The sequence below is a fragment of the Sinocyclocheilus grahami genome, unplaced genomic scaffold (assembly GCF_001515645.1).
Source record: "Sinocyclocheilus grahami isolate Dianchi unplaced genomic scaffold, SAMN03320097.WGS_v1.1 scaffold300.1, whole genome shotgun sequence".
Classification (NCBI taxonomy): Eukaryota; Metazoa; Chordata; class Actinopteri; order Cypriniformes; family Cyprinidae; genus Sinocyclocheilus; species Sinocyclocheilus grahami.
The window spans coordinates 1055378-1074019 of record NW_015505479.1 but is presented as its reverse complement, the minus strand read 5'-3'; the positions used below and the strand labels follow the sequence as shown (position 1 = coordinate 1074019).

General features: G+C 35.3%; 1 protein-coding gene across 1 annotated transcript in view; it reads left to right on the top strand.

Moving 5' to 3' along the window:
* The window catches only part of myom1b (myomesin 1b), a 43930-nt gene extending 30821 nt beyond the window's left edge, over positions 1-13109 (top strand). Inside the window, exons 21-37 of the mRNA XM_016293201.1 lie at positions 447-631; positions 1696-1810; positions 2341-2497; positions 4089-4195; positions 4292-4336; positions 6387-6523; positions 6633-6777; positions 6856-6915; positions 6998-7065; positions 7151-7283; positions 8199-8237; positions 8793-8898; positions 10108-10271; positions 11752-11788; positions 11888-11910; positions 12005-12060; positions 12155-13109. Coding sequence (XP_016148687.1) covers positions 447-631; positions 1696-1810; positions 2341-2497; positions 4089-4195; positions 4292-4336; positions 6387-6523; positions 6633-6777; positions 6856-6915; positions 6998-7065; positions 7151-7283; positions 8199-8237; positions 8793-8898; positions 10108-10271; positions 11752-11788; positions 11888-11910; positions 12005-12060; positions 12155-12415 — 1838 coding nt within the window. The 3' untranslated portion in view covers positions 12416-13109. The remainder of the gene's footprint in view (positions 1-446; positions 632-1695; positions 1811-2340; positions 2498-4088; positions 4196-4291; positions 4337-6386; positions 6524-6632; positions 6778-6855; positions 6916-6997; positions 7066-7150; positions 7284-8198; positions 8238-8792; positions 8899-10107; positions 10272-11751; positions 11789-11887; positions 11911-12004; positions 12061-12154) is intronic.
* Positions 13110-18642: the final 5533 nt, after the last annotated feature.

Here is an 18642-nt window from a genome sequence, read left to right as displayed (position 1 = left end):
TATATATATATATATATATATATATATATATATATATAAGATTTTAAGTAAACTACAAGTGCACATTAAATACAATTCAGCATACTGAACATTAAATACAATTAAGATACTGAGCACACTGATAATCTGTAGTCCTCAGTCAAAAATTTGTAACTTATCCTTAAAGATCCTATATACTCCAACAAAAGCTAAATAAAAACTAGACCTATTAGAACATAAATTTCCCATGATTGTTATAATTCCAATAGAATAAAATACACTGTAGTTTTAAAGCACATGCTTCAGAGTTCTGGAAGTAGGGTTCATATGATATTTAACTTCAATCAAATAACAATCTAAAAAATTAAGACTCATCCAGTATTGCTTAATGTACTTAAAGCACATTTTCACTTTATTCATCACATCGGCTCTGTCTGAAATGCTCTAAACTAAAACCCTGTTTTTAGGACCACCTCATGACCTCCAAGTGCAGGAGATTCGTAAGGACTCTCTGGTCTTGCTCTGGAAACCGCCTGTCTACCAGGGTCGTGATCCTATCAATGGATACTACATTGATATCAAAGAGGCTGAAGCAGACTTTGAGATGTGGAGAGGAGTCAATGAGAAAGCTACTGACAAGACATTCATGAAGGTTTGTATGCATGTAGAAATCAAGGGGCAGTGGAATTGGCTTGTTAAGGGTTGTGACATTGGCATACCCTTGAGAAAAAAGTACTCTTTAGAAAATTCAGTTCAATTATTTTTCAGTAATATAGTGTATTTAAGAATATACTTAAGTGTGAACTGAATGCAATGTTTTAGGACACTTAGTTGCATTGCAATTAAATACAAATGTATTATAGTTAAAATTTATATTAAATGCAGTTAGCTCAAATTTAGAGTGTTTTCTGCCCACTTAAGTAGGATTTAAGTACATCTTTATGGCCTGGTTTCATAGAGAGGGCTTAGGTTAAACCAGGATTAGGCAATAGGTCAATTAGGACATTCAAGTAGTTTTTATAAAGGTGCCTTAGAAAACATTACTGGTGTGCATCTTGAGACAAAACAAAAGCACTGACATATTTTAAATATCAGTCAGTGCAAGTTTATTTCTGTTGAAACAACTTAGATTTACATTTTAGTCTGGGACTAGGTTTAAGCCTTGTCTGTGAAACCAGGGGTATATGTAATGTCATAATTACTTTGGTTGTCTTTGAAATATGGTTAAAGTGTAGTGAATGTACTGACAATCATTTATAGTAAACTAAAATGTACTTTAATATCATTTCTATTGAAACGTGTGTCATGTATTTAAATATATTTGAAATTACACATTTGTAATTTAGTACATTTAAAATACATTAACCTTAACCTTTACATGTGCTTTAGTATGTCAAAATAAGCACAACAAAGATTATTAAAACACAATGACTCAAAATGTACTTTACAACTTTTAATTTGACATTATTATAAAGTGCATTTTTTAAAAGTGTACTTAAGTGTGTTAAGAAACAGTCATGAAAGTGTCTCTCTTTAAGTCACTCCAGTGGCCTTTTATTTCATTAATATTATATTATCTGCAAGTAATGTAAAAAATAAAAATTTTAAATGTACTTTTAATATTTTAAGTACACTAAAAGTTCACATTAAATACAATTAAGTTCACTTCTTTTTTCACAAGGGTAGGTTTATGGTATGTTGTTTCTGTTGTTCTAGATCAAGGATCTAAAGGAGGGGGAATCGTATGTTTTCCGTGTGCGCGCTCAGAATAAGGCTGGCGTAGGAAAAGTATCAGATTCTACAGAACCGGTTGAGGCCGTGACTAAGCCAGGTACTAAACTGCACTAAACCAGAATTTCTCAAATAACATATTATTGTACTAAATAGCTATGGCACATAAACTTAAATTAATGTGAAATTAAAAATACTTGTTCCTTATCTTCATGTGTGCAATTCATACTTTTGTCTTCATTATCTTTCTTCAAATAACTTGAAATGAAAAGAAAACCTATCCTCCAAACACAGGTTGTATAGAGACTACTTTTCATGACCCAAACAATTCCTGATGGATAATATCAGTTCTGCCATTTTTCCATTGAATATCCTGTTTCCTTCTGAGAAATCGATTATTACAGTAGTGAAAAGGATTGTAAATACGGTTGACTTTAAGTTGAAGCAGACCATGCTGAACTTGATTCAGAGTATATGTTGAACAAAACCATATGCGGCTATATCAGAGTAAACAGGAAAGAACAAAACAACACAAAGACGTAATCGTTACAGTGGGTGCTTTAGGAAGTGAGGAGTCACCAAGACTTAACGACTCTCGACAAACGCCAACAAGCTATTTCTTTCTCACAGGTACAACTGAGATAGTTGTGAATGTTGACGATGATGGCGTCATTTCACTGAATTTTGAGTGCTCTAACCTCACCGCTGACTCCAAATTCGTCTGGTCCAAGAACTACGTGGAAATGGCAGAACTTGAACGCATGACCATAGAGACCAAGGGTAGCAAGTAAGTGCGTATGTGCTAATAATGAGCTTTGTTAAATTATTAATATTTAAAATAACGTTTTCAAGGGTTAGTTCAACCAAAAATGAAAACTGTGTCATTACCACCCTCATGTTGTACCAAACACATAAGACCTTTATTCTTATAAAAATGAAGGAAATAATTGAATTGAAAATAACGTGCCTCACGGGTGTTTATTGATTAGGGTTAGGGTAGGTGTAGGGAGGGCTGTGTCCCAAAGCTGCATCCATTTAATAATTTTAACATTCTAATTTATGCTCAATACATTATTATTGCATACTACAGCAATAAGCCCCAAGAAGCCGTGGTTTACAATGAGTTTATAACCACGGCTTCACAGGGCTTATTGCTTTTATAAAACGGTTATTCCATATACGTAGTAAGGTTTCGCAAAAATAAAACAGAGCAAATAAAGTGTCATGATGTTAATAACACACAGAAGTAAACAAAGGTGTATGTTTGTAGAGTAATTTACAACAGCTTCGAACGCGGCTCAGCCAATCAGAATCAAGGACTATCCGTTTTATAATGTTTTATAATGCACTACAATACTGAGGTGCAGATATCTGCCACTATTTGCACTAGATAGCATCTAACTATTATTACTGCAAAGAAAATACTCCTTACAGTGTAAATAGAATCCATTGCTATTTGCATGTAGTGTAAATAGCATCTACCTGCTGCCTTTTTAAAGTAATAGCTCACCCAAAAATTTGCTAAAATGTACTCACGTTCAGGCCATTCAAGATTTAGATTAGTTGGTTTCTTCATCAGAACAGATTTAGAGAAATATAGTATTGCATGACTTGCTCAGCAATGGATGCTCTGCAGTGAATGGGTGCCGTCAGAATGAGAGTCCCAATAGCTGATAAAAACATCACAATAATCCACACCAGTCCAGTCCATCAATTCAAGTCTTGAGAAGCAAAAAGTTGCGTGTTTGTAAGAAACAAATCTGTCATTAAGATGATTTTTAACAGCAAAATTTAATTTTTGGGTGAACTATTACTTTAATATTCATTTTTGTGCATCCATTGAAAGTCTAGGTAGTCAACATTTTCAAGCTTCAAAAAGTACATAAAGACATCTTAAAAGTAATCCAAATGAATCGAGCAGTTTAATCCAAGTCTTCTGAAGAGACACGGTTGGTTTGTATGATGAACATGCTTTTATTCACATATAAATATTGATAAATTCACATACAAAGAGCACATCAAATTTGGTCAGTTGAGCATAACTATGGCTCAAATATGCTTGCATGACATGTGAGAACAAACCTAGTTCTGCATGCACATTTGAGCTTCTGTTTGTTAATTGACTTTTTATGGATGGACAAAATCATGAGAGAATATTAAAAATATCTTAATTTTTGTTTCAAAGATGAGGGTTTGAAAATATTGTATTGTTGGTATTTAACTTGTATACCTTCTAATCAATCATATTTAAAAGTCTCTTGGGCTCGATATTTACAAAAATATATTATTTATTAAATGTAGCAAACAATTTCATCACATTTCAAGAAAAAGATTAGCATGGGATCATCTTGCAGTAATTCTTCGATACTGGTCTGTAGGTCCAAAGCCATCTTTAAAACACCTTCAGAAGAAGACCTGGGTATCTACTCTTGTTTCGTGACACACACTGATGGAGTCTCTGCCAGCTACACACTCTCTGAGGAAAGTGAGTTCATTGACCTTTTTCATTTTTATATGTTTGAATTCACCAAGTTAACACTGGTTATTGATTCTGATCCTTTCTCTGTCCTGTTCCTCGCAGCTCTAAAAGAACTCCTGAAGATCAGCCACGACCACAAATTCCCCAGTGAGTAACCATCACATCACATGCACTCTTGAAACATTTCATTAACTTCATTTTGAATGTGTGAGCACTTGCTCAATCCTGTATGCTTTAGCATACTTGTAAAAGTACTTTTTGTGGAAATAATGCTTTATATTACTTTAAAGTAATACACTTAAAGGGATAGTTCACCCAAAAATGAAAATTATATCATTACTCACCCTCATGTCGTTCCAAACCCGTAAGACCTTCGTTCATCATTCGGAACACAATTTAAGATATTTTTGATGAAATGCGAGAGCTTTCTGATCCTCCCACAGACAGCAAGGGTCCTAACACGATCAAGGCACAGAAACGTAGCAGGGACATCGTTAAAATAATCCATGCGACATCAGGGGTTCAACCGTAATTTTACGAAGCAATGAGAATTATTTTTTGTGCGCAAACAAAAATAACGACTTTATTCAAACAATTCGTCTCCTCCGCGTCACCCTATAGCACCATTTTGGAGAGTATCACATACGTAAACAACATATGTGAGCAGCACCGTACGCGGATACACTGTTTATGTTGTTTACGCTTTGATCTGAACGTAAACAGCGTATCCGCGTACATACGTGGCATACATGGTTTATATGTGACCCTGGAGCACAAAATATTATTTTATGCCAAAAATCATTAGGATGTTAAGTAAAGATCATGTTCCATGAAGGTATTTTGTAAATTTCCTACCGTAAATATATCAAAACTTAATTTTTGATTAGTAATATTCATTGCTAAGAACTTAATTTGGACAACTTTAAAGGAGATTTTCTCAGTATTTAAATTTTTTTGCACCCTCAGATTCCAGATTTTCAAATACAGTAGTTGTATCTCGGGCCAAATATTATCCCATCCTAACAAACCATACATCAATGGAAAGCTTATTTATTTTGCTGTAGATGATGACTGGTTGAGTTGAAATTGACCTGTATGACTGGTTTTGTGGTCCAGGGCCACATATGATCATGGAGCTCAACTAGAGTGACCATCAGGTTCTTGGTCACCACACTAACCAAAGCCCTTCTCCATCAGTTGCTCAGTTTGGTCAGGAGGCCCGCTGTAGGAAGAGTCCAGGTTGTTTCAAACTTCTTCCATTAAGGGTAACAGAGACCCTTAAATGAAGCAGAAATTTTTTTTTTCTGAACTCTTCCCCAGATGTGTGGCTTGACACAAACCTATTTCTGAGCTCTACATGCAGTTATTTTGACCTCAGGGCTTGGTTTTTGCTTTGATATGCATTATCAGCTGTTGATTAAGATGTGTGTGCCTTTCCAAATCATGCCCATTCAATTGAATTTGCCACAGGTTAACTTCACTCGAAGTGTAGTGACATCTACAAGCGATTTGAATGCTCCTGAGCTAAATTTCAACTGTCCCAAATAAGGGTATGAATACTTATGCAATGGAATCATTTAAGTTTTTTATTTTTAATAAATTTGCAAAGATGTGAAAACCTGTTTTTTGCTTTACCATTATGGTGTATGGAGTGTAGATTGATGTGGGAAAAAAGTAATTTAAAGCAGTTTAACATAAGGCAGCAACTGAAAAAAATGAAGGGGTATGAATACATTCGCAAGGCACTGTAAGTGCAGTTTTTTTTGTTTATTTGCACAATTAAACACTCATTTTTCACAAGAGTAGTTCTATTAAATAGTGTACTAACCACTAATTGTTGTGTTCTATAAACAAAAGCAAATTAATGTGTGAAATGAAAAAATAACAAATTTCCTACATTTAGAATACAGCTCTGTGATGTAGGATTTTACAAATGAGATTGACAAGAGCGACAAAATGTTGTGCCACATGACACTTATCCTTGGTTAAGACAAAAGCTTGTTCAGCATGAAAGATGTATTGCTTGCCAGTTTATCGATTGCATCATGCCTGGTTACGACATTGCGTTTCAACACAAAAACAGAGCACACGTATCAAGGTTCAGTACAACTCCCATCCTGCCATAGGTCTCCAAAACAAAGGATATTATTCAGGACAGACTTAATGTTTTCAAAACTTTTTCGCTCCTCCTCTCCAGTCATCCCTCTGAAGACAGAGCTGGCCGTGGAGCTGCTGGAGAAGGGCAGAGTTCGCTTCTGGTTGCAGGCTGAGAAGATCTCTGCCAATGGAAAAGTTGAATATGTGTTCAATGACAATGTGGTCCACCAGGGAGAGGTTAGAGGAACACAGAAACAAACATGCAGCGCATGAAGCATTATACATGCCGTTGACTGGAAATAGTCCTTTGGCTTGCTTCTGCATTAACACTTACTCTGTGTTGTAGAAATACAAGATGAACTTTGATAAAAATACTGGCATCATTGAGATGTTCATGGAGTCTCTGGGCAAAGAGGACGAGGGAACGTTCACTTTCCAGCTTCAAGACGGCAAAGCCACTAACCAGTCCAGTCTAGTGCTGATCGGAGATGGTACATCTAAAAGTCCATATACATATATGCATCTCATGTATAGCGTGTGTACCAATAACACCATCTCATTTCCTTCAGTGTTCAAGCAGTTACAGAAGGAATCAGAGTTCCAGAAAAAAGAATGGATTAGAAAGCAAGGTATGATATGTGCAGTATTATTTAAAAAATACTGTATACCCACTGTGTTTGTACATTAATCGTGCCGTTCGTGCTCCGTAAGGTCCACACTTCGTGGAGTATCTCGGTTATGAAGTCACACCTGAGTGCTGCGTGAGACTGAAGTGTAAGGTGAGCCGTCTCTCTGATTAAACACTCCACTTCAACTCTAATGCTGCCGGTTTCTTTATTAGTGACATATTAACATGTGATGCAGGTTGCTAATATGAAGAAAGACTCTGTGGCGCTGTGGTATAAGGATGGACGAGAGATTAAGGTCAATGAGAAACTGGATTTCTCTGAAGGAGTGTTGACTTTGGAGATCGCTCAGGTGAGCAGCATTTCTCAAAGTTATCCAGACATTGAAAACATGGTCAACAATATACCTGCTGACAAATATGGCCTCCACAAGCATTTAAATATTAAGGAGAGATGTTTAGTTAATTATTAACTAAAAAAACATAAAATGTTCATTGGTATTGCTATTATATATGACTTTCCTCCTTTAAAAAATTTGCACAGGCAATACAAACACTGAAAATCCTGCAAATATTAACTAGTATAACTGTCCCCAGACCTTAAAAATATCAAAGCCCTGCACATAACGTGAAAAAAAGTCATTCCCACTAGTTACATTGTATTCCTTATTTCCTTGGTTTTAGTTAAACCATTGCTTTGTTGTAATTAAATCATGGGAATGAATTAATAAATCATGCTCAATGATTTCTAAATTCATGGCCACAGTTTTTTTTTTTTACAGGAATAAACGTGTTACAAAAAGACGGATAATAAAAGTATGCAGCCTGTTGAAATACATAGTGTGCATTAAATGTCAGATGTTTTACAAAAAAAATTTATAATGTGGTCACTATTCTATTCTAGTCTTATTTTTATAGCAAGTAGATTATAACATACAATACAATGATATAAACACTTGTTTAATGTTTTACAATATAATATAAAGTATGGGTATTAATACACAGTCTTGAATTCAGCCAAATGACTTTTTTTACATATATATTAACATATAAATCACAAACATATGTGACCCTGGGTCTTAAGTCGCTGGGGTCCCTATTTTACCCAGCACTGTGTTGTATTTAACTCAGCATTTTTTTGTGCAATTTTAATGCCATGCTATATATTTTACATATAAATTGTCCCTTAACACTTATACTCTCAGCTCCCTACAACAATCGCTACATAAATATATGTCTCATCATAATTGATCTTTTAAAAAGGATTTTCTATCATCTGTTTTTCAGGATTCAAAGACCTGATGAACCAGGTTTTCAGTGTTATTGGTAAGATTTACAACATCATTTTCAAACCAAAATTAGTTGTAAATTGTGACCCTGGACCACAAAATCTAAATCAGTCATAAGGGTAAATTTTTTTAAATTGAAATGTATACATGATCTGAAAGTTGAATAAATAAGCTTTCCATTGATGTATGGTTTGTTAGGATAGGACATATTTGGCCGAGATACAACTATTTGAAAATCTGGAATCTGAGGGTGCAAAAAAATCTAAATATTGAGAAAATCATCTTTAAAGTTGTCCAAATGAAGTTCTTAGCAATGCATATTACTAATCAAAAATTAAGTTTTGATATATTCACTGTAGAAAATTTACAAAATATTTTCATGGAACATGATCTTTACGTAATATCCTAATGATTTTTGGCATAAAAGAAAAATCAATAATTTTGACCCATACAATGTATTGTTGGCTATTGCTACAAATATACCCCAGCCACTTCAGACTGATCACAATTAATCTTCACACTCACAGTATATCTTTACATTTCAACATAGTTTTAGCAGCATGTGAGCAATGTTGACGTTCTTTCTGTCCAGCGAACTCCTCCACTCCACTGAAGATCCAGAGCACAGAGGAGGGAATCAGGCTTTACACCTTCGTCAGCTACTACAACGACGAGCTGCATGTCACCTGGCATCACAAGTAAGAGCATGTGACTGTGTTTAAAGGGACAGTTCACCAAAATGACAATTTAACTCATCAGAAAGAAACTCATACAGGTTTGGAACAGACTGAGGGTGAGTAAATGAATTAATTTTTGGGTGAACTGTCCCTTTAAGAAATGTTTCTCTTAATTAGTCCATAAATTACTCACCCTCAAGGTGTATATGACTTGCTGGAGCTGCTTCCGTGTAGGACTGTTGGCGCAAGCTACATTAAAGTGATTATTACGTTTTGAATAATGTTATTTTTCTTACAAAAAAACGCATTGATTCGCTACAGAAGGCATTTGTTCACCACTCGGAGCCGTGTGAGGCAATTTTTTTTTATGGATGGGCACTTTTTATTTAACTTGCAATATACACCATTTTTAATATAACTCCGACTGGATTCGGAGAAGAAAGAGAAGAAAGTCATATACACCTAGGATGCCTCGGGGGTGAGTAATTTATGGGCTAATTTTCATTTTTGGGTGAACTAACCCTTTAAGCATGCATGACTTGTTTCTAGCATTAAGGATATTTTCAGAGAGCAAATTTGACAAGCATATCTGAAGTTTAATATACAGCTATAAATATGTGATTGTTTAGTTTAGTTAGAAAGCTTAGCCTCAAGACTTTATGGAAATCTGGAAAATGTCTAAACTACAGAGCCCCACACATGACATGCAGAAAAATACACTGTATCATTCTCACGAGTCACATGCACATTTTACTCTTTCGTTCCTTCATTTTAGTTCAATCGTGGCCATGTTTTACGTACTAAATTGTCAGGAATTTTTTTTCAGTTCATTTTTTTTAATGAACTGAATCCACCATAATTTGCAAATAAATTCTTAAAAAATCCTACAATGTGACTTTCTGGATTTTTTTTCTCATTTTGTCTCTCATAGTTGAGGTATACCTATGATGAAAATTACAGCCTCTCTCATCTTTTTAAGTGGGAGAACTTGCACAATTGGTGGCTGACTAAATACTTTTTTTCCCCACTGTATATATGTATATATATATATATATAGCATAAGCAACATACAGTATAAATACATGTTAAGTATAACATCAGCATATGGGCTTTCACAAACCAACATTATTACTTTCTCAGTACCAAGACTTGAAAAGCTACAACTTGTGTTCACTGTAGTGTGTGTGTGTGTATGTGTGTGTGTGTGTGTGTGTGTGCGTTTTATTAAAGGGACGCTGCGATCGCATTCACCGAGCGCATTAAGAGCGGTGTGGTGGGAGAGCAGCTGTGGCTGCAGATCTCTGAACCCACAGAGAAAGATAAAGGCAAATACGCCATTGAGTTCTTCGATGGGAAAGGAGGCTTGCGCAGAACTGTGGAACTGGCTGGACAAGGTGAAGAAACATGCTCCAAACCTAGTGACCTGCCTTGCTGCCTGCTGCCTTCATTATATTACGACTGCGACTAAACGTCGAACTGCAACAGTCAGATCCGTTCTCCTCTGAAAAAATGAGAGCACTTGGACCAAAATTTTAAAAAACCCTGTCCGTGGCCACAGCGGGCAAAAATCTCATTGTGGTTTACTTTAGTTGTGATGGGATCTCCGTTTGTGAAAAATAAGTGCACTTATCTGTACTGAATGTGCACTTGTAGTGTACTACTATGTACTTATTATAGTAATTACAATAACTAGGTACTAACCCTGAACCTACCCCTAAACCTAACCCTACCTCATGTACTTACCTTATATTACCAGTGCTTTCTTACACTATAAGTGCACTGTAAGTACATGGAAGTACACATACTGTAAAATAAAGTGCAACCGGATATTTTTTTTTAAAACTATATTTGCAAATAATATAATATAATAATGAAATAAAAGGCCACTTTTAACACAGACACTTTCATTACTGTTTCTTTGCATATTTAAGTACACTTTTAAAAAGTACACTTTGTAAAAATGTCAAATTATTACAAAAACTGTAAATCGTTTTGATAATCTTTTGTAATGTTTTAAAGTACACTTATATGATGTGTGACTAACATACTAAAGCACATATAAAGTACTTTGGTATTAAATTTAATATTAAGTTAAATTGCATGTTTACCATTTGTAATGTGTAATTACCAATATATTTAAATACATGACATACAAGTTTCAATAGAAATTACCTTAGAGAATATTTTAGTTTATCATAAAATCTTGTCTGTACATTCGGCAGTACTTTCGAAGACAATAGAAGTAAGTACTTAAGTGGGTCAAAATCACTCTAAAGTTCAGCTAATTGCATTTAATAAAAATGTAAACTATAATACATTTTCACTGAATTGTCATTAACATGCGGTTAAGTTTCTGAAAATGTTACATTCAGCTCAAGCATAAGTGTATTCTTTTAAATTATTATTATTTCCATAATAAGCTCTCTTTCTAAAATTATGATAAAGAGCACTTCTTGGATATTGTTCAGTAATATTTTTCACAATAAGTGCAGCAAACAGCAGATTGAAGTCAAACCATACGGCCGAGATGCTCTCTGTATTGTAGAAATGTGCCATTTGCAATCAATCAGGATTCATTTATTAAATGTCTGATAATAGGAGATTACTGATATGAAGCCAATATATTGGTCTGGTTATGTGACCTTAAAACTGTGGTTCCAATGAGCAGCGCAGCTCCATGTAAATAAAAACAGGTTTTAGGCTATACTCATAGGAGTGTAGGATTTTAAGAAATACTATTCATATATGTATTTTTACGTAAATTTTATATGAGGAAAAACGAATTAAAATACTTAAAATGCTGTTTAATTAGGTTGCTCAGTTGAAACGGAATGTTTATGATCGTGCATTTAAATTGAACTTTTATATTTTCAGCATTTGACGATGCATTTGCTGAGTTTCAAAGACTCAAGTAAGCACCAAAAATGATTTGTGACAGATACTATTCAGCTCGAGCGGTTGAATAACTAATGATACGATCTTTTCCCATCTTCAATTTTGTTTTCCTCAGGGCTGCAGCTATTGCAGAGAGAAGTGAGTAGATGAAGGCAGAAATACATGCTTAAGCCTTCACTGCATTTGTATCTTCTGCAGATATTGGAAATCGTCTAATTCTTGTTTTTTATAGATCGTGCGCGTGTGGCAGGTGGTCTGCCTGATGTTGTGACCATTCAAGAGGGCAAGGTAGTGTACATGCTTCTCTGTATGGCTTGAAAAGACAAAAATGACACCAAAATAACAAAACTGTCAATAACAAAACTTCACTCCTCTCTCGTAGTGTCTGAACCTGACCTGCAATATCTGGGGCGAACCCGTACCCGAGGTCACCTGGCTAAAGAATGAGCGCGAGATGGTTTCCAACGATCACTACATTCTGAAGTTTGAGTCGGGCAAGTTTGCCAGTTTCACCATCACCAGCATCAATACGTCTGATTCCGGCAAGTACAGCATCCTGGTAAAGAACAAGTACGGCACGGAGAGCGGCGACTTCACCGTAAGTGTCTTCATCCCAGACGAGGAACCCGGCAAGAAAAAATAAAACCAACCAAACAGAAAAAAATAAACATTATGATTATGCAAAACTAAATTACAAAAAAAAAATTCTGCAAGATTTAGATGACACGCTGAAACGTTTGACCGATAGACCATGGTGCTAATATCTTGGTTGCAGATTGAAAAGAGTTGGTCCAAGTTTTAATCCATCAATGTCAAAGTAGTGCTATAATTGGAAACAGATATTTTTCTGGATAGAGCTTGCATTGCTTACTTGACCGTTTTCTCCATCATGGTGTTAGTAAAATAGTTTAAAGCCCAGATTAGAGAATGAATGCAGTTTGACTCCAGGTTGTGTTGAGAGTGTGTAGTTTTACTGAGAAGAAACAGGTGCACTGAAGTGCATGAAAGATTGACACTTTTGAATTGAGGGACAAATGGACGCTCCATTTCTGTATAGCTTATCATTACTCAGTCCTGAAAAGCAGGGGCTTAGATTCACAAGTAAACATCAAATAGTCCATATTACAATCAATGCTGTAAAGAAATCTTTAAATGGTGTTTAAATGAATCCATGCCCCTGCTGTAAGCTTTCTGTGGGTTCTCTATAATGTTTCACATTTCTAATGAATCACTGCATGCACGATCCCATTGTGACAGCAGTTATGTCTTCACTTCCTCTTTGACCTCACAGATAATGATGACTTCCTCTGTTATTTCCAATAAATGGAGCGCATATTCTCTCGACTCCCTCCTCTGTGTGTCCCTTGTTTTTGTCTCCACACTTTCCTCATCATGCACATCCCTCCTTCCCGAATTCTGCATCTGAGACCGCAGATGCCCCGTCGTCTGCAACCAACCTGAACACCGTCTCTAACTTCACCCTCAACTTCAGAGTTAACATGCACACTCTCACAAAACAGTTCATAAATAGTTTTTCATTACCCAGTCAAATGTTCAGAAGAAATGGTAAATATGCACCATTTTAATGCAGTATTGGAACAATACTACATGCTTTATTTTAAGGTGTCCTTATTGCAGTGTAGTTATATATTTAAGTGACAACAACAACATGTGATTACTATATGGTTAGGGTTTGGTTTAGGCTTAGTTGCATGTAATTATGCATAATTTACTCTTATTAATATAGTAAGTACATGCAACATGCAACAAGGACACTGAAAAATAAAGCGTTACCTTATTTTCATTAACAACCTGTGCTGGATTCACACTGAATTAAATCCAGAGTGGAGAAGGTCTAGCAAAAATAAGTTTTATTTATATAGTATTTATATTAACTACATAGTGCAAAACGTGCACAGTGCAAGTGAATTAAAAAGTAAAACAATTAACTTCTCCAGTCTGGATTTAATTCAGTGTGCAGCCAGCGATCTCTTTGTTTGCGTTGACTTTTTTGGCTTTACGCACCTGGCGCAAAAATCTCTTCTAGTACATTAACAAACTGTAGAAATTGTGCCACATTGAAAAGCAAAAGTCAAAAGAGTTTTTTTTAGTGCTGATGAGCTTGAAAAACAACAGAGGGGTTAAATTCCAAATAATAAAAGTACACATTTATGCCATAATGAAAAAAACATTGATTTGTTTATTGGTGCATCTCTAAATTCAAGTCATGAAAAACGAATTGGTAAGCGTACGTTTACTAGTGTAAAAATGCAAAACATTAGCAACTAACACTATTATATTCAGTATTCAATGTCAACATGTCAAAACTAAAATTATTGCACAGAAATAAAGGTAGATTTTTGTTCCTGTGGCTCAGTGGTAGAGCATTGCGTTAGCAGCGCAAAAGGTTGTGGGTTCAATTCCCAGGGAACACACATACTGGTAAAACATGTATAGCCTGAATGCACTGTAAGTCACTTTGGATAAAAGCGTCTGCTAAATGCATAAATTATCATTATTATTAATTAAATTATAATTAATTATTATTTGCATTATGCAATGCATTTTTATCTACTTTCTGTATGCATGTACTTTTGGTCAGACACACAAGAATACAAGATCAACTCGCATCACCTCACTACCGTGCCAAATTTCACACTCTCATTGTATAATGAATTATGTTTAGTGTCCAAATACAGATGAAGAAGAAATCCAGATTAATATGAGAACTGCGTTTGTACGTCCACGTAACTTGTGCCTCTTGCTCTTGCCAGTTGAATGTGATCGAAAACATGGGTGATTTTGGTGTGGTGTCATATCTGGCCGACGCAGATGGAAACGTGATTGTTGGACCTACAACTCCCGAACCCACGTATCGTTCAACAACGCCTTCAACCAGATCAGTTCCCATAACACCCAGCCCAGTTACCCCAACTCTAACATCAACCCCGGCTAATACAACCCCCCAAAATAAAACTAGAGCTACCCCGACCCCCAAAAATCAAACTCCAAGTACAGAACGTTCCTCAACCCCACCTGCTCAGATCCCCAATAACCAATCCCATGGTTCCCCGACCCCTCAAACCTCAGATACACTGATCCTCTCAACCTCAAACACATCCACTCCCACATCAGCCGAGAAATCAGCCAATACATCAATGGATAATGAGAAGATAACAGCGATGCTGAAAGGTGAGAAACGGTGCAAAACTACACATACGCCTGCAAAATACAGACCTGAATGTGATTTACGGGTTTTGTTGTTTAATACAGATTCTGTAAATCTGGGATTATCCACTTTAGAGACGGAGCTGGTTGATGCCATGCATCTCACAGAACACGAGGCAACATCTTCATCAGAACCAGACGAATCTACACCAGCTCTTGAAACCGAAAACCACGAAAATGTGTGTGAGAAGAAAGATGATTAAAAATGCTTGAGGATACAGCTTAACTGTATTTATATGTTTTAGAACTAGGTATAGGACATGAACCATGTTAGTTATGGTTTTAGAGATTTATTTGATGAGTGTGTCATTTCAAATGCTTGTACACCAGTGCTTTAGAAAAGTTTGATGGGAGGCAAAATTATATTTCAAGGCCTTTGTGTTGTCTCTGAAATATGGAAGAGGATTAGTGCCAAGCAGTAATAAAACCATCTCGAGATAAAAGTCATTATAATGCGGTATTAAACTTGCAGTTTTTTGAGAAACAAAGTCAAAATAAAATGTTGAGAATAAACTGTTAATGCACAACAATACTGAGGTGCAAATAGTATCTGTCACTATTCATAAGTATAAATAGCATCTAATTCAGTGGCGGGCCGTGCATTTCACACCTAGGCCTTCAGTGGCGTCCTACATGAATTAATCCACCTCTTAATACCATCATAATGATGCCACGGCTATAGAAACCATAAATATTACACAGAAATGCAGTATAGCAGGGCATTGCATCACAGAAAGGTATCTCATGTAGCGAGAATGAATGCTATTACTAGATTATGCTCATCTATAGCTGAAGCATTAACCTAACAAAAAGACACAAATATAGTCCACCCGATGTTCTTACAGACATTTATTAACTCAAACGTATTTATACCTTACACTCTAAAAATGCTGGGTTGTTTCAACCCAACTTTGGGTCAAATATAAAAAATGTTATGTACAAATTTAACCCAACGGTTGGGTTAGTCCATATTTTACCCAAAGTTGGGTTGAAACAACCCAGCATTTTTTAGAGTGTACAGATAACATTGCTATAAAACTTAAACCTGGCTTTATATCTTGCAAATAACATCAGAATATAACGCATAAAGCGATAAAAAAAAAAGGTCAAAAATGAAATTTAACCTACCATACTAGTGGTTTTTCATCTTCACGAGTCTTTCACAGAGCTGGTGCTGAGGAGGTGTGTCTTTGTTTTTCACGGTCATTTAATACGTTTTAATTTAGATTTACAGAAGGCGAATATTTTTCAGAATGCACTGAAAATCGACAATAACGCAGTGTACACAACATATACAGTAAGAAACCTTTGAAAAGAAGTAATAATACTGTGAAAACTACAATGATTTACAGTGATGCTGTTTGCTAGCTTTGACCAGTACGCTGTATGACCATCCAATCAAAAGACGAGAAAATGCTGACGTTATCGTAAGCCTGCCCTATATGGCCCTGGTGCTGTTTCATTGCCATTGATTTTAAGCTACAGACGCCTGCACTGTTGATTCTGAAGGGTTTATCAAGCAGATTTCTTTGACCCTGGCAACACGATTGCTGAAATATGATTGGATAAAAGCTCTAATGAAAATATAAACTACTGAAAGCAGCGTAACCATGAGCAAAGCTATGAAATGAAGACAATAGACTATTGGAAATAATTTAATACACATTCATGGGAAAATATATTAAAACTAAGTCAGTGATTCTGATTAGTGTTTAGGCCAGCAGAAAAGGCTTTGCTGGCCCTGACGGCCCACCACTGATCTAATTACTATTACACACTTATTGCAAAGATCTGCTACTTTTACAGAGAGTAAATATAATCACTATTTTCAGTGTAACACATCGCTAAAAAATGCTGCTGTTGTCATTTAGTGTAAATAGAATATATCAATATTTTCAATAGCTGCTGACCTAAACTTAAAAAACCTCACAGCATTTCCATTAATGGCTGTACAGATGGTTACAGTCGTTTCAATCTATGGAGAAAGGAGGCACAACCATCAACGATCCTAAAGTAATAGCCAGTTTTTCTGGAAACACAACTTTTTCTCGTAATTGAATGAGTTTCTTGAAATTTAACAAGTTTAATCTTGCATTATAATAACTTTAACCTCAAGATGGTTTCATTAGTTTTATTATTCCTTGGCCCTAAACGCAAAGTCTCTCGGGGAGCTCAAACGTTTTTACAGAGCCCCTAAAAGAACATGGTGGTGGAAAAAAATATGGGATGGGAGGAAAAATATTTTTCAAAGCTTTGGCGTTCTCTTCCGAAACGTTTGCGTTCCCTGGATAAACTTTGCGTTCGCTAGTGAAACTCTTGCATTTGCTCCATCATAGAAAACTCTTAACATGGCTGGATGAAGACAGTGATATAAAAAGCCCAAATTTGGTATACAGTTTATTAAAAATATAAGCTATGTACAGGCAAGCAGATGAACCCAGTATATGAACGCAACATGCTGAACTGTTATGAAGAAAACGCCTACTTAGCGAGAGAATGAATCAATTATTTCCTCCCATCTAATTTTTAAATAGCACCATGTCACAATGCCTTTTTTACTTTTAATACATGGTCCTGGTTTAATTGCGTACAATTAGTCATTGCATGTTACTCCAAAGAAAACCTTTTTTTTTTCAACTGAGTCCTAAATGTAATTGAATACACCCACTTTTCACCATCCACCCGTCTACAGCCCTTTTGCTGGAAATCATATTTTTTTAGTTTTAGCTCGCAGTATAGTTTTACTGACATTCATTCAATTAGTTTGCAAAAAACAATACAAGCACAATCTATTAATCTGAAATATGTTTGTTAAATCTATTAATCTAATACATGTAGTGCTACCATAACATTGAGTACTAGAATACAAATTTAATATAGGAAAATGTTTTGAATATGTATGCATGTTTATATGTTTGATTAAATAAAGTGTAGAACCGAACAATTGAGCAATAAGTGTGTTATTAAATGACTATCATCAATATAGCAACACCTCAGTTATTGTTACTCAATGTTTTTCACCTTCTAATGCTCTCAGATTTTCAGTGCTGGTAGAACAGCATTATGCATATGCTCTTGGTCATGAAAACAACAGAATACTTCAGCTGAACAATCTCATTTGCAACCCTGGTTAATATAAGAGATACAGAAAGTCACTCATCAAATGGTCACAAACACAAGACTATGAACTGCAATTATTTATAACAGGACATTTATTTGCAGATGAGATTCATCATCAGTTCTGACATTCTGATGCACTTCTTTATAGCAGTTTGATTCTGATTTTTACTGTATCTGTTTTTCTAGAATTTCTACACGAAAGATGAAGACGGTAGCAATAATGACATGACTGTGAACATGACATTTAAAATCATAAAACTTATTTCTATAAATTGTTAGATAAAATACAAAGATTCAGGTAGTTACAGTTACAGTTGATCTAAATAAAAATAACACATCTAGGAGCAGTGATTGTTCATATGATTTTTTTGCACAAATTTCAGTCAAATGATTGCTCTATAGACAAAATATCCAATATGTTCTTCACACAAAATAAAACCAATCTTCCATAGTATTTATGCATTTTAAAAAATATACCGTATGTAGGTAAAATATCTTCTTATCTGCCAAAAACTGGGTGGA